At 31.2% G+C, this 12,361-nt stretch overlaps 1 protein-coding gene across 5 annotated transcripts in view; it reads right to left on the bottom strand.

The window, feature by feature from the left end:
• LOC132928536 (transcription factor AP-2-epsilon) overlaps positions 1-12,361 on the bottom strand; it is a 168,253-nt gene that overhangs the window by 63,622 nt on the left and 92,270 nt on the right. Inside the window, exon 1 of one of the 5 annotated variants that reach the window (XM_060993287.1) lies at positions 2,467-3,020. The exons of the other annotated variants lie outside the window; for them this stretch is intronic. Coding sequence (XP_060849270.1) covers positions 2,467-2,745 — 279 coding nt within the window. The 5' untranslated portion in view covers positions 2,746-3,020. Of the gene's footprint in view, positions 1-2,466; positions 3,021-12,361 lie in introns of those variants that run through there. 5 annotated transcript variants of the gene reach the window in all.

Here is a 12,361-nt window from a genome sequence, read left to right as displayed (position 1 = left end):
GGAAGTCAGTCCAAGGACAACATTTTTTCGTTTTGGGTCTGGGAGTTTATGTATCCCTGTTGGATACAACAGGATTTTATTGTGCCTTAATGGTTTTATACGACAAAAAAAAATTCGAATGGTCCGTATTCAATCTACCATAATTATTTTCTACTAATATATTATATAACTTAATGTTGGTATCTATTTTAGGTTTTTTAGGACTATAATAGGTAACCTATAAATGGGGTCTTAAAAAAAGTTATAAATATTTGTAGACCTTGAAGCATTATATATGTATATATTCAATTCAATTTATAAATGAAGTGTTTTCAATACACTTCAAACATATTTATATGCGTTTAATAAAACTATATTGTTTTTTTAGAAGCAGTGTGCGTGTATAGATAAAAAAAAAATCTAATGCAAATCTGGAAACACTTATTTAATAGACACCCAAAGAACACATATTATTTTGAAATTTTAAAAATGCATGCAGAAGTACCGGAGACTATCTATAAAGTTATACACAGGATTTTACTCGGTGAACCTCGAGACCTTGACAGTTCGTACTTCATTGCCGTTACGGTTGCAGAACGGTCATTGATACTCGAACGATGTCGTTTTGATAAATGGCGCTGAATTTAAAACAGGAACTTTCCCTACATGCGTACATACACACAAGTAGATTTAATGGTTGGACAGCAAAGTCGACGTTGTCAGATGAATATTTGCGCCAACAACCTAACGAGACAGACTTTCTACAAGGGCGGGGACTTTAAGGACCTAAATTGTCAATTAAAAAAAAATAAAAACACCACACAGAAATCATATATATTTTTCTAATTTATACTATTATTTTTTCATGTTTTTCGATAATAGGTATAATATCAGCAATATACATGCCTATAACCATATGTGTACACGTACTACGTAGGTATACTGTAAACACTGCAGTCGATTCGATAATTGAATATTGAAATAACGGAATGGCTGTAAACTCTGACCTCTAAGACTATCGTCTATCGCGTTTGTAAGATTTCTAGAAAACCAAATGCAGTCTGCTTTGATATGAAGTATGAATAAACTGTAGTTTTTAGCTAGTTAAGCATAGCAAATTCGTTTCAAACGAGAGTTATAATTTTTTTTAGAAACATAATAATATAACACTCCTATACAATAAGTGTTTATAATGTCATTCATCAATAATGTTTTAAAAAAAATGTAATATAGTTTTAATATAACAGTCATATGAAATCACTTACGAAGACGCATTATAATTTAGGTCCCTGTGTCTACAATAAATGTGTTAATACTGCAAAATAAAAACGATTTGAATAATATGCGTAAAATCATCACCGGCTGTTAAAGTCTCCCGGTCATTGCAATTAAACACAACACGAATAGGTACGCCGAGAATTAGTATAGCTTTTTATATCAAATGTTAAATACATAAGATATAATATGCGTAATATTCAGATTATTTATTTATTTTATTATTCATATGGTATGATATATCCAACAGCAGTTAAGTATAAAGCATAACAATCTAAAATAATTGGGGTGCAACAAAAGATCACTTCCATGCAGTGTACTCGAGCAGCGTCAAAGAGACCTCTGACGGCTAAAGATCTTTCAATAACTTTGGTAGCTGAACTATCTTAATTGGTTTCCCGGCCATACATTAGAAACAACAGAAAAAGCAAATCCTGATAACTATTTTTGTTCATTTAATATACTGGTTACTTATTTATTGATATTTACCTACAGACTAAATCTTTATTTTAAAACCACGTCGATTTACTGATTTGAATAAATAATATACGTAATATAATTTTTTTCTACCAGGTATCGGATTCGCACCAGATGGCGTGAATTAATCTAAATACATACGAAAAATTTACGTTAAATAAACATTTTTTAAAAATAAAAATGTTGAAAATGAATTAACGACTAACTTGTTTCTACAACAAGAGCCAATGTAAAAACGATAATAGTTTATATTTCTCATCGGCATGCCCAAGCGCGACGGCGGAGGTGGCAGAGATATCGTGCAGAGTTCATGCATATAAAGCCTTTCACTGTAGTTCGGAACAGCAGTAATAACGGCAGATCGCGATTAGATTTCGATAAATGAGTATTAAAGAATTCACGCATTATATAATTTGCATAAAACTTACTGTCGGAAACAAAAATATATATAATTTAAAATAAAAACCCCGAGTTCTATAGTATATTATATTTTACAGAGTGTGATTCGACCTGCTAGAACTACAAACAAATGTTTTAAATATATTTAAATATATATAGTATATACACACACTGATCAAACGCTATTGACAAATAAGTGGTTGAGGGTAGAAGAGGAAGGGGAGGATATAATTGAGATAAATTGGAGGGGCGGTATGAGTGATATATATATGTGTGTATAATACACACGTAACACGATAATAGATTATCGGAGATCATCGCAGCAACGACACGTACCTCGTCGTCTGATTGCCTCAGGTCCTCTTCTTCCGGTTCATCCAGTCGATCGTTCTGTTGTCGATGCCGCAAGTACAAGCTATTTTCATGGCGCTGCAAATGCAGCGGGGACAGAGACCCTCCGTCTTCAACGATTTCCCTCTTACACCGTTTCGCGTTGTCACTGTCACTGCAGTTTTCGTTGTTGTTATTGTTGTTGTTGATGATGGTAACGTCGCCGCCGTGGTTGTCCATTGAACCTTCGTCGCCGTCCATGACCAGTATGTCTTTGATGTTCATAGCGACTTATGACGTCACATTATACTAATGTCACGTGGCCATCAACCGGGGTAGAGCTGGTTATAGGTGTATGATATTATACGATTAATGAGTGAAAGAGGGTTGTTTCTGACAACGTGATCGGAACACGAAGATTAGGTGGTTATACGTAAATATGATACGATAAAATGATAAAAAATAATAATAATAATAAAAACAAAAATATACAGAAAAAAAACTAGAGTGGTCACCGGCGGAAGGCTCGGAGCTATGTGTACGGTTTGGCCCTGAAGCGGTTTTACCTGTCTCCGTCGTATAACCGCAACGATATATCGATGTGCGTTATATTCGCGTACAACAATCGATAGTTGTAGCGATTTTGTCGGGTATCATAATATGCCATACACTACTACGCACACACTCGTACGATTATACCATAGTAACTCGTGGTGACGGCCACGGCGCTATCGATGTTTGTTCGGGTCCAGGTCAAACAGCATCCAACAGGTTTTCGTAGTAGGTACGTATCGTGTCGTAGGCGACGTTTGAGCGCGCGCGCGCGCGCACACACACACACACACACTCAAGTACATTCTCTTCCTCCACCCCGGGCGCCGGAACCACACGAACGCGCGCATACACACATACGATACCATTATCGAGTGTGTTTGAGGTGGTCGTAGTACATGTGGTGAGGCCCGAGAAAGATACAGAGACAGAGCAGTGATTGAAAGAGAGGGAGAGATGATAACATACAATATAAGTATTATGTGTGTGTGCGCGCGCGCTCGCTCACCTGTTCGCCGCCGTTCAGTGGTCGTCAAAACGAACTCGTGGAGACGTATTATACACACGTATAAATATTGTACGTACATGGTACATGTTATGACCTCACGGAAAGCCAAAACTAGGCCGCCATCGACGCCGCCGCCGCTGCCGCCGGTTACACGCTGTATATTTTCCTTGTCCCATTTATCAAATAATAATGACAATATGAGTCTTTTATCGATTCAATACAAAGGATCAGCGATTTATTCCCATCAAATTTCGCAATAATCTCGTGGATATATACGTGAACTAGTAACGTCGATGGGTAGTGTTCTTTAGATCTTCGCGCCGTTGTAATAACTGCTATATGTCTTATTTAGTAAACGACTAATGTAATTTCGTGAATCTCGTAACAGTATGTAAGCACACGTATTGTTGTATCGCAGACAATATGTCACATGGTCGAACATAATATACAATGTTTGCACCATCTAGCGCTGGCGCTACAGTACATTCAAGTATAAATATAACTATGTACGTACAGCATTGGGCGAAAAAAATAAATAGTGTTGATATGATAGGTACAGTTCAATTTTCACTACGGGCTTAGTAAAAAATTTCTATTATTTCTGATTGGCAACAAAACAAAGCAAATTTAATGTACCTACCTATTATAAAAATAATAATAACGAAAAACAGTGATTTGGTATTTATCATCAAAACTTAAAACATACATAACATATACTTATTAGTTATTATCATACCTATTTGATCAGTATGATCATATTGGTGGATTATTAATCTGTCCATAATATAACTGTATAAGTTATTAAGTTACAAAAAAAAAAAAATATGTTGAATTAAGAAAACTCACAGTATTATATGCTCAGTCTGAAAATCTGCAAAAACTTGTTAAATAAATATATTTTTTTTTACATATTTCGACCAAACTCAGGTGATTTTTTCTATGTAGTAATTAAAAAACATGAGAAAAACATCTGAATTAATTAAATTTACTAGTTTCACTATTAAAAGTGCTAAATTTTGTTAATAACAAGTTTGCTAATAATCAGTGTTTATATGCTAGCGATCATTTTCAACCGTTATATTATAGTCGATCACGTTATTTTATACACGTGAAGTGTATTATAATGATTATTTCGGCGGAGTTTTTATATATGATATATCTATATGTTATTACCATTATATACGATTATAACAAATCATGTATACCTACTGCCACCTCTGCCCACGCACGGTTTTGACGTGCACCCATTTTTCATAACCCCACTCGCGCGACCCGTCACCGTTGTATACGATGGTGCACCGTTAACCCTGGCTAAATTAAACACAAACATTAATAATTACTATATTCCGTCCAATGGACGTCGAATACTGTATTTCAGTATTATAATATCATTATTATGGTATATTTGTACCACCTATACACGGTATGAGTATAGAAAATAATAATAATTATTATAATCGATACGATAAATGTAAGTTTAAATTTGAAACGATAAAACAGTCTTTTCTGTAACACAATGTCAGCTATTTATCTATATTTTCAAGTCGTGGGTAGGTGGATTTGAATTGTATGACCATAACGTATATATATATAATATTTATACAATTTATGTAAATTTTAAAATAATAAGGCTGCAGAGAAAGCGTTTATACATATTACACATATACATGGATAAACGTAAAATAATAATTATTATTATTATTATAATATATACACTAACACTATATAGGTAAAAAAAACTCAATTGCCGATTGAGCACATTTTGATATCAACACAGTATGATTATTATGGTTGTCCGCGAGAATAATATTATGATTGCTATTGCCAACATGAATACAACGAGCTATTCGTGGTACTGGATAGGTATAATCAAATAATAATTTATTTATCGCACACGCAATTTGACCGTCGTCAACAGATAAAAATGATCGTTAACGTGTTTTTATACGAGCTTCTTGAATACAAATGCTATTCCATAGTAGGTACCTACACGATGAAAACAATTAAATAGGTAAATAAAATATTATTATTGATTACAGTTGTATCGTTAAATTCGCGCTTAAAATCAACATACATAGATAATAAAACCAAAGGTTTACCGATCGATGGTATTATCTATAGTTGAGCTATATTGTAAATTTGGCATGTTATACAGCAATATTATACTGTTTTTTGTTTTAAGTAATTAGTGGTATTTAATACTAAGTATTTATTAAATAGGTATCACTAGATGGAAAAATACAGTAAATGTAAATGCAGTACATGGGTTAAAATGTATAATATACCTATATGTTTAGAGTCTTTTTGGTTACCTTAATGATAAATATAAATTGAAAAGAGCATAATCTAAAAAAAAACGACTGTATGCATTAAAATAAAAATTTGAATTTTTCTAACTTATAATATATAATATACACGTAACATATACGAGTAGTTATACGTAATTACAATGAGAGCAACTAATATCATCATAATTAATCATAATGTATTAGAAACTATTATATTATGCTAAATCAAAAAGCATCTTAACGATTAGGAAATTAGGAAACTAGGGTTTTAAGATTCCAGGTTTTACATAAGTATTTATATTCTTATACAAATGTAGTTATGTATCACTTAGATACAATAAACTGTAAAGAGTGATTGTGGATTGGTCGTATATGAAATTAAAGCCTATATTTTTATCTACATTGAACATAATTGTATATTGATGACTGATGTAGTATAATGTGCATCTTACCTTGGCGTACCGCCCCTTCGGTAAGTACATTTTCGGTAAATCTGTGACGCTATTCGTCTTATTAAAAAAACGAAGCTCGCAAATCAAACGTACAAGATAATATTACAGTATCATCGGAATATCGTAGTACTACACTATTATACTCTTACTACGCGCACTAGTGAAAAAATGGATTGATCGAGAATCAGATGGAAAACGGACGTGGAGAAAATGGCCGAACGTCAACAATAATTTTTCTATAAAGTATAAATATAACTGAGGAAAAATGTTGTGGTTACGTTACAACATACCACAGGTTATGGTACCTGCAGATAACCAATATGGCCGATGTTACAGTAACCGTGGTCGAAGATGCTTCTACCATGGTTATTGTCTATGTGCGGTATGATTGCAGTCCGCAGGTTACTGTCTTCATTAAAATTCTTAGTACTGCTGGAAAGTTCCCGTCGAAACTATTACCTCAATTATTGACTAATACAAATTGGCGTGTTCATCAGTTAAACAGATAGATGATAAATCCATACGTATACATACGTATCTAGTAAGTTATGTTACTTATTTTGTATATTATAATATATATTTCGCAATTTATATACTCATATACTTATATGTCTCGAGTAATAATAATAATTTAACGAATAAATCTAGTATTTTTTAATTTATCGACTTTCGTCGTGAGCTATATCCAACCGCGCTGTAATGGCAGCAGTACATAATATTATAGGTACCTATATATTATAATCTAATAATATCACACGCATATGTGTATTATGACTATTATGCATTATTATTATATACCGGCATGAATTATACATGACGTAAATAATGCACAGTAGCTGTGCGTTAAAAACGCCACAACTGGGTCTATATCTACATGGATTGGCGTCACGCCGGGTCAGAGTGGAGCAGCTACAAAGCATCACGTAATACGTTTATACAGTGTCTCACCGCGTTATGTGTCCCCTTCGATAATTTTTTTTCTATTTTACGTTTTTGAAATACCATTTAGAAAACTAATCACTATACTATATAATATCGAAATGGTATTAATTAATAATTATATATCATATATGATTAATTGATTATATATAATATACATTAGACAAATCTCATATGGGTATAATTTATGTAAATATTTCAAAATTCGAATCCGCCCATAATATTCATTTTCCGTTATGTATAGGAATTTAAATATAATTTTGTACATTTAAAAAGTATGGGTAGGAGGCGGATGTGCACGATGACAAATGCGATGAGACACACTGTATAACTACTATAATATATATCACGCATTATATATTATAGGTATACGCGATGCAAGTACGCTGCAGCCTACCCGCGATAACTACCGATGGAATTTTTTTTATTGCACTGCCGTATAAATTATGGCGCCGCGAGAATTTTTTTAATACTTAACATAATATATATATATATACGCACATAATATAATACCTACATTATATTTTTACGTCGTTTTATAGCGTTTTGCGCATAATCCGTGTGCGCGCGTTTACACCGACCATATTATAATAATAATATCGTATATATAATGGCATTTATTGCGTACCTACAACGCTCACCGTATTGCCACTTATAGGTATTATGTATAATAATAATAATCTATAACATGCGTACACGCTTAATATACATTATATACTTCAATACTTGTAACACACACATATATATATATATATATATATAACAATATACATATTATATACTTGAACATATCTTCACTCAAAGTGCCTAACTATATGTATACATAAACATATGCATATATGTATTATGTATTATAACTTGAACATTGATTGCATCTCATAAACATTTCAAGCTCTCCCCCTCGCTCACGGAAATGCATCGGAGGTTTACCTTACCTGACCGACGCGGCGCTACAACGGCTTTACGCAAGACAATACAATAACAGTGTAATAAAATATGTATTATGAATTATGATGCTATACGTTGTCGCATACTCACACTAAACGAAATGAGTATCGGAAACGAATGATGAAACTATACAGGGCGAGTATTTTGACAGAACACTCGATATTTTGGATAATGCTATATAGGTAGAATTCAACTTATTTATCATCTAAGTGTATATTTTCTAACTTCATATTTTGTAGGTGCGTCGTATGTTATTCCATAAAAAAAATCTCCGTTCACGTAGGTAGGTACTATTACGTATATATAGGTGACGCCGTTCTCGAATCCACTGTTATCTTATATGTCAGATTTAACTTTAAAATTATTTTGAATTTTAACGGTTGTACAGCAAGGTCCGCAGTCTCCGTCAATTGAAACTTCAAATTCTAATACAAGACTTCCATTTGTAATCTATTTGGCATCTATGCTGGTTTGTGCTGAATATTCCTTATTTTGTATTCAATTCCTTCCAATGTTATTTGTAATTTACCTCGGATGTTGGTTGGTGTCGGGAACATAACAAGTACAAATGAAATACGAATAAAATCTCCCCGTGTCTTAACATGAGAAACATGAGATTTTATTTGACCGGTGTCAGCGTGTTCTCAAGACTACCTAGTAAAAATTGCGAATAATAACTTTGGAATATATTGAGCACAAAGGATATTGTAGCACAAACCAGCATACATAATAGAACACAATCAAAACCCTCCGAATTTGAACTAGAAATTTTGATTGGGTGGTGCCGAGGAGGCAAGGACATGGACCTTCTATAGTGTAAAGTGTTTAACATATTAATGAACAATATACGTATTTTACCTGTGTAAAATAAAACTTAAGATACCTACAATCTGAGAACGAAATAAACGTCTTTATTTAATATTTCATTTTTTCTATGTGTCCATACAAATCAAAATGTTTATTATTATAAAAATATGGGCTTAATAAATACTTTAAGACATGTATCTACTGCTGCCATGTTCGGGTATTTCGTGTGGACCATGTGAAATGATACTCCGCAGTGATTGGTTAATTCATGTTATCCATCAATTTATAACACTCAGGTTACCGTAAAATTGAAAAAATTCCAACTCAATTGGTATGTAATCACAGCGCTTACGTACTACCACTAAACATATTCTTATCCATAACCAATACCAAACATAGTACTCAATACACATAGATGTACCTACCAAACCCAGATTACCAAAACTACGAAAAACGACGTATGTTACAAAGTATAATAGCAGTGAAATATCGCCTTAATAATTGATACTCTCTTACAGTCGTCTCGTGTCGTGTTATCCAAAAATACATAAATCATTTTAATTTCAGCCTATCTAATGTATAATATATAGTTACAGAGACTGCAAATTAATGAGGTGCAATAATGAATAGTACGAAGTATTCTAGATGTGATAGAGACAATATTATACGAATATATATATATATATATATATATAAATCACTTAAATCATATTGGATAGGTAGGAAAGTTTTCGAAACGATGATTAACGAAAAAAAAACCGAAATTATTCCGTCCAAGTTTTGTTTTAGTTTGTCGCGTGGATAGACGTTCAAGTTGTTTTATTTATACCTGCATACACGAATATGTATTATTATAATTTATATTGATTTTACGCATGCAAATATTTAGAGTAGAAAGTTGTATGCGCTGAACCTTCTGCGAGTTCCCATAGAAAATCCGATTGGCGATTATTTATACTATACTGTTTTTATACAGGCATTATATAGGTATAAATACGTGTGTCGGCGACGACGGTAGCAGCACAATATATTATTATTTTATACGTACTTATACTTGATCGACTATATTATATTATATATTATAATATTGATGGAAACCGATAAAATGTTTTATTCTGCATTCTTCATATTATGCGCATCGTATACAGGGTGATTCATCAATCATGACCACCCCTATTTTTTCTTTAATATTAAATTATTCAAATTGTGATTTTTGTAACTTTTAAGTTTAGTCAAAAGTCAAAGACTATACTAATAAATTTATAAATTTTAATTCTAATAAAATTATTGCCGCAGCACAATATCTTTGTTATCAAAACTATTTAACACAAAGCACTAATATACATACGTGAAATAGTGTATATTATTATATATTATTCTAATTTATAACATTATTATTGCAATACTTGAGAAATATTCGCTATCAGGCTAGAATGGTTAGATACATTTAAATGATGAATATATGTTATTTATAATATAATATATACTTTCTATAATGCACCTATATTATTGTTCTGTTTATAAAAGATTAAAAAGTTTTTAAAAAAAAAAAAATTTTAAATTGAGTCAACTGTTGTCTATATGACTTATAGATCTATTAAGACTATATACTTAATAAGTTTATTATATAAATGTATTCAGAATTTATAGAAAAGTTAAGTATAGTCTGGTAGTTTTTAATACTTTTCTTAATAAAAATTAATAAATTACGCGATTTCCAATTACCTATGCAGTGACATGGCAAAACGGCATTTAATAAATACATGCATATTTCTCAGAAAATCTTTATTAAAATTGATTTATCTATAATACATGGGAACTAATAAATTTTACAACTAGACAGTAGAAACTAGAAAGTAAAGATGAGTTCTAGGATTACCACTACGGCTCTACCTATGTATAAGCACGAGGTAACAGGTAAGAACTAAAAATATCTAATATAATACTAATATGAAAGTATTGATAATAAATATACCAAACTGAAATTTTAACTAGTTTGTATGTAAGTACCTATTATACTTAAGATATAAATTGAAATCAAGTAATATAGGCATACGCATATAACATGTATATACTCGTACAATCAGTATTATATTATAGCTAGCACTATATTTTCACTCAAACCTTAGGACGTATTTTTTTTTGAGAATTATGAAGTAAGTTCACACAGAATACTAATGTATCAATGACTTTTATCGGTGTAACTATTGTTATTATAAATTATAATTTTTAATTGATCATAAAAATAATTTAAAATTTTTTTTATAAAAGACAAAAAACAAAAAAATATTGTTTTTGAAACGATAAAAAATTTAAATTTACAGTAATAGTATACATAAAAAAAATTGCTTAAAAAATATGTGCCTCATTTGCAATTATCATAATAAATAAAAATCCAATGTAGATGTGTTTGTATTTTAATTGAAATAAAAATAGGTAGGTACTTATCATTAAATATTATTACCACTTCAATCGGAAATTTATTATTATTAACCTTTTGATAAAATAAGAATTGTCTGAACTCCATTATTTGTGAATTTTGATAAGAATAACTTAACAATGATAGTTATTATTTGTTTTTATTATTAATATATTAAAGGTATTATTAGCTTACTAGTTACTTGAAAAGTTTTTAATGTATGGAGATACGTCAATTAAAAATTTAGAACAAGATTATTTATCAAAAATATCTATTGTATATATTGAATCCAAAATCGAAAATATAAAAATAGATATTAAGCGCTATCTGTCGGGCTTATGTGTATACTAATATATATAAAGAAATCTCCGCTTGAATGCAGCACTAAACAATAGTGAATAAACTTATAAATAGAGCGCGCCACAACTCCGTGCAAGAGACGTATCTAATGAATGTTAAAAAATGTGCAAACAATGAACACAAAATAACACCTTTTTCGCACTGTAAAGAACAAATTATAAAATCTTGGAAAACTTGATTTGGGTCCCGTAATAGTTGATCGTGTAAAATATACACGAGTTGGGTTCACGGTAATATTTTATCTTAATTACAAAACTCAAGTTTAATTACGTCATATATCTAACGATAAACGGCATAACCGGGCAGCGTGTTTTAAATTTCTTCCATAATTTAAACTATATTGTAAATATTTACTAACTATTAACGATAAAATGAATAAAACAAAACATTTAAAGCTAATTTTATAATAATTGTATACATACAAAAAGGTAAAAAAAAAAATTGCTAATTGAATAATAATTTTATATTTTAATATTTTTTAAATCAGCTGACTGTTACATTTATGTGACAAAAAAAAAATAATTTATGGAAAACTTTCTATCCAACCCCTACGTGGTGTCTTTTGCAGGTAAGGCTAATAGGCTGGACTCAACTCATCATATACCTAGATAAAATATGTCCGGACTTA

The sequence above is a fragment of the Rhopalosiphum padi genome, chromosome 4 (assembly GCF_020882245.1).
Source record: "Rhopalosiphum padi isolate XX-2018 chromosome 4, ASM2088224v1, whole genome shotgun sequence".
Classification (NCBI taxonomy): Eukaryota; Metazoa; Arthropoda; class Insecta; order Hemiptera; family Aphididae; genus Rhopalosiphum; species Rhopalosiphum padi.
Note: the sequence above shows the minus strand (reverse complement) of the source record. Positions and strands in the feature narration are given on the sequence as shown.